Raw genomic sequence first — 5,248 nt, 5'->3', positions numbered from 1 at the left:
CGACAGAGTGAGACTCCAACTCAAAACAAAACAAAACAAAACAAAACAAAACAAAAAAACTAAACTCTGGTGTGGCCATGTGCTCTTTGAGCTATGGCTGCCATGTTTCCTAAGCTTTGGCCCCCTCCCCTCCCTTGGAGAGGTGAATCTCCTCTCTCTCTCTGATTTACTTTCTAAATAAACTATATTTTTCAATCTCAAAAAAAGAAAGAAAGAAAAGTCTGTGATTCTATGGAATCTCTCTTTTTTTTTTTTTTTGAGTTGGAGTCTCACTCTGTCGCCCAGACTGGAGTGCAGTGGCCGCTCCCGGCCGCCGCAGCCTCGACCTGCTGGGCTCTGGAGATCCTTCCGCATCAGCCTCCCAAGTATCTGGGACTATTGGCCCACACCACCATGCCCAGTTAATTTTTAAATTTTTTTAGTAGAGATGAGGTCTGGCTGTTACCCAGGCTGGTCACGAACTTCTGGACTCAAGTGATCCTCCCACCGCGGCTTCCCAGAGTGCTGGGATTACAGGGCACAAGCCACTGCGCCTGGCTGCGATCCCATTTTTACCAAATGTCTTGACTGTGATGTGAAACAGAATTCCTAAAGGATGTTTTCTCCACCTCACCGCCACATTCTCAGGAACATATCTTCATAACTTTCCTGAGGTAGCCAAGAATCTCCCATTTAAACTTTATTTTTAAACTTTCTCCAAATATTTTTATATCTGTTATCTTACTTAATCTGTTCACCACAAACCTGCAGAGAAGGTGACGTAGGGATTTTCGGAATGAGGCACAGAGCAGTGCCTTGTCAAATATCACCCGGCTAGTTGGTACCAGGCCAGAACGTTCTACCTGTGCCAGAGCAAACCCCCTCTAAATTCTTCTGTCATTGTTCCTTCTGCCTTGTTCTCTCTTAGAATGTTCCTTGTTAAAGCAGGCAGCAAGGAACATCAAGAAGTGTGGCACGGCTTAAGGCAGTGATGAGGAAAGCATTGACCTGACAGGGGGTTCTGGAAGGTCTTGAAACTCTTTTCAGATACGTAAGGATATTTTGGGAATGGCCTGTATTTGGCTCCCTTGTCTGCCTGTAGTCTCTGGCTAGATCTACGCCCCACACGGAACTCCTTTTCCCAAACCTCTTCAGAGGTTTTCTGGCCAGAGAAGGAAGCCTCGGCTTCCAGGACTGTTCTTCTCTTGCACTTAGAAGGCCGGTGAAGGCTGCCCTGCTCTGGGGCACCAGGGCACAGGGTGAGCACACGTGTCCCACCCCAATGAACACAGGCCTTCCACGGTTGTCATTCATGCTTTCACTCACCCAGTCCCTGGAGGTTTTCCTGCATGGACACAAGCTTCTTGTCATAAATGGACTGGGCCAGGGAGATGTCTTCTGAGAGAGAGTCCACTTTCCTGAAAACTGCAGAGGAGACAGATGAGAAACTGAGGCGGGCTCTGGTACAGAGAAACAGCAGTCATGTGTTGAGAGGGCATCTTTGTCAGTCCCTCTGCAACCAAAGCCAAACACCCTCCTCCTGTTAGACTTCCCAATGGCGGTAAGGGAAGATGCTTTTGACATCCAGAGTATGACGCATGGCCCTTTAAAAATAATAATAATAGGGCGGACTCGGTGGCTCAGCCTGTCATCCCAGCACTTTGGGAGGCTGAGGTGAGTGGATTGCTTGAGCCCACGAGTTCGAGACCCACGCGGGCAACTTGGTGAGACCTCGTCTCTACAATAAATCAAAAAAAAAAAAAAATAGCCGGACGTGGTAGCGGGCGCCTATAGTTCTGGCTACTTGGAAGGCTGAGGCAGAAGGATCGCCAGAGCCCAGCAAGTTGACACTGGGGTGGCTGTGAGCATGCCACTGCATTCCAGCCTGGGCGACAGAGTGAGACTCCAACTCAAAAAATAAAATAAAATAAAATAATAATAATAATTCACTCCCCAATCTGAGATTTTAGAAATAGGACCTGATCACAGAATAAAAAAGGGAAAACTCAGAAAAAAATACTTAAAAAAATAAAAATAATTTTTAATCCTACTACTTGGAGGCATCTACCATCAATATCTTTGTGTAGTTCTTCTAGTCTTCTTTACAATGACAACCGTATTTCTTCTACATAGGTGTTTACAGTGGTCCCCCTTATTCTCAGGGCATATGTTCCAAAGCCTCCAGTGGATGTCCTGAAACCTCGGATAGCCAGGCGTGGTGGCTCACACCTATAATTCCAGCACTTTGGGAGGCCAAGATGAGAGAACTGCCTGAGCCTATGGGTTTGAGACCAGCCTGGGCAATCTGGTGAGACCTCATCTCTAACAAATCAAAAAATAAGCCAGGCATGGTGGCGCACACCTGTAATCCCAGCTACTTGGAAGGCTGAAGTGGAAGGATCACCTGAGCCCAGCAGCTCGTGGCTGTAGTAGGTGAGAGCCTGACACTGCACTCCAGCCTGAGTGACAGAGTAAGACTCCTACTCAAAAAAAAAAAAATAACCTCAGATAGTACCAGACCCTGTGTATACTTGTATACTATGGTTTTCTCAATCTTTCTCTCTCTCTCTCTATGTATATATATGATAAAGTTGAATTTATAAATTTTTTTTTTCTGAGTTGGAGTCAACCTGTCACCCAGGCTGGAGGGCAGTAACATGCTCACGACCGCCGCAGCCTCAACATACTGGACTCAAGGGATCCTTCTGCCTCAGTCATCCAAGTAGCTGGAATTACAGGCACGCACCACAACACCCGGCTAATTTTTTTGATTTATTGTAGAGATGAGGTCTCGCCAAGTTGCCTAGGCTGGTCTCAAACCCATGGGCTCTGGCCATCCTCTCACCTCAGCCTCCCAAAATGCTGGGATTGTAAGCATGAGCCACCGCGCCTGGCCTGAATTTATAAATTAAGCACAGTCAACAAGTAACAACAATAACTAATAATAAGATAGAACAATTAAACAATATACTGGAACCAATGTTAGGTGAATGTGGTCTCTCTCCTCTCTCAGAATATCTTCTTGTACCAGTCTCACCTTTCTTTTTTTTTGAGTTGGAGTCTCACTCAGTCGCCCAGACTGGAGTGCAGTGGCCGCTCCCGGCCACCGCAGCCTCCACCTGCTGGGCTCCAGCGATCCTTCCGCCTCAGCCTTCCAAGTAGCTGGAACTACAAGCACGCGCTACCACGCCCGGCTAATTTTTTGATTTATTGTAGAGATGAGTCTCGCCTGCCCAAGCAGGTCTCGAATCCGCGGGCTCAGGCAATTCACTCACCTCAGCCTCCCAAAGGCGGGGGATTACAGGCTGAGCCACCGAGCCAGGCTCATTCTCACCTTTCTTATGGTGATGTGAAATGATCCAGTGCCTGCATGATGAATTAAGTAGGCATTGTGACTTATCATCAGGTTACTATTGACCTGACATTATGTCAGAAGGAGGATCATTGATCCATGGCTCATGCTGGGTTGACTTCAAGTAACTAAAACTTTGGAAAATGAAACTGTGGATAAGGGGAGACTATGCATTTTTAGAAAACAAAAGCAAAATTGGGATGTTCTGAGCATCTCGTCTATTTTCTTTTATTTTCCTTTATCGGGATTGTGCCATGGGCACTTTCCCATCGAGGCTTAAATCACTTTAAAATCATTGCTTTTGGGGTCTGCATCATACTCTAGACAAATAATGCAGCAATTATCTAAAACATTCCCTGTTCTTGGGGACACACTTAAGGGTGCCTCCTCTTCTGAATGTATAAATAAAACTTGAAATACGTAATGCTTCATCCTAGAAATAATCCTTGCATAGGATGGCGATGTGTGTGTGATGATTCTCTTGGGATAAATTGCTAAAAGTGGAAGTATTAAGACCAAGGATATTAACATTTGGGGATACTTGCTATAAGTTTCCAACTACTTCTCAGAAAAAGGTTGTATCGGCTTACAGCCACAGGCAGTCTCCCACCCTTCTAAGGGGGTTATGCTGGCCAGTGGTTAGAGCACATCACGGTGGCGGTAGGACAGCTGGCTTCCTCCAGCAGTACCCGGGTGGGCGTGGCAGTGAGAGGAGAGCCAGGGTTAAACTGAGAGGCAACAAGATGTTTCCCATAGATCCTCCGAAGGTCAAGTGTGAGGAGAAGGAATTAGCACCACCAAGAGCTTTGGGTAACGCAACTTCCAGTCCCAGTTTATATATCAATTTGTTGGGTGACTTCGGGTGAGTCAATGAACCTTTCCAGAGCTCAATTTAATCATCTGCAAAATGGAAATGTGGCCCTAGATCATTTCTAAGGCTCTTATCAGCTCCAAAATCTATGGCTTCAAGGTATATGGAATCTCTGGGCTCCAGTTAATATTGTACATCTCAGAGCTGTCAAGAGATTTACTTAATTAGTAACAGCGGCATGTTGAGAGCCTGGGAATAACCATATGCTGCCATGTGAGACTAGTACTCTACAGTTTGCAATAGTTATTATACAATTTGAGCCTCCCTCCAATTAAGATCCTGTGTATAAATGAAGGAACAGAAGGCCAGAGAGGCTGAATGACTTTGATTTCCATCCTAATTTGTCACCGGATCTACTTCCAAATCAACATTCAAGGACTCCATATAATTCAGTCACCCTGTTCATTTCTTCATTGTGCATTTCAAAATTGGTGATTATGCATGGATTTGTTTGTCTAGCCATTTTCCTTATTTTTCAGACCTTATTTTTTTCTTTTTTTCTTTTTCTTTTTTTGATTTGGAGTCTCATTCCAACGCCTAGACTGGAGTGCCGTGGCATGCTCATGGCCACCCAGGGTTGACCTACTCGGCTCCGGTGATCCTTCCACCTCAGCCTTCCAAGGAGCCGGAACTACAGGCACACGCTATCATGCCCGGCTCATTTTTTATTTATTGTAGAGACGAGGTCTTGTCAAGTTGCCTGGGCGGGTCTCAAACCTGTGGGCTCAGGCAATCCATTCACCTTGGCCTCCCAACGTGCTGGGATGACAGGCTGAGCCACCAAGCCCGATCATTTTTTTCTTTTAAAATGGTGTTTCATAACGCATACAACATAATAAAAAGCCTAGATACCAAAGGTGCTAAAAATGTAAGCACATTTTAAGTGATGTTACCTATGTATGACTTTTAGTTTGCTATAATCAGAAGTGTCTGGATGCTGATGGTAACCACTTTGAGCACCTCTTGTCATTGCAGAAGTCAAATGTGACTTGTATTCATCTTTTGTTATTGGTATATATTGAGTATTCAATTTTTTTTTTTTTTTT

General features: G+C 45.1%; 1 protein-coding gene across 1 annotated transcript in view; it reads right to left on the bottom strand.

Annotated features, from left to right (window-relative positions):
• The window catches only part of SCARA3 (scavenger receptor class A member 3), a 46,159-nt gene that overhangs the window by 11,696 nt on the left and 29,215 nt on the right, over window positions 1–5,248 (bottom strand). Inside the window, exon 5 of the mRNA XM_021716820.1 lies at window positions 1,306–1,404. Within this exon, the coding sequence (XP_021572495.1) occupies window positions 1,306–1,404 (99 nt within the window). The remainder of the gene's footprint in view (window positions 1–1,305; window positions 1,405–5,248) is intronic.

This window comes from Carlito syrichta, unplaced genomic scaffold, assembly GCF_000164805.1.
Source record: "Carlito syrichta isolate Samal-C Ts95f unplaced genomic scaffold, Tarsius_syrichta-2.0.1 Scaffold308976, whole genome shotgun sequence".
NCBI classification, from domain to species: domain Eukaryota; kingdom Metazoa; phylum Chordata; class Mammalia; order Primates; family Tarsiidae; genus Carlito; species Carlito syrichta.
The sequence above is the reverse complement of the archived record's forward strand: the minus strand, read 5'-3'. Positions and strand labels throughout refer to the sequence as shown.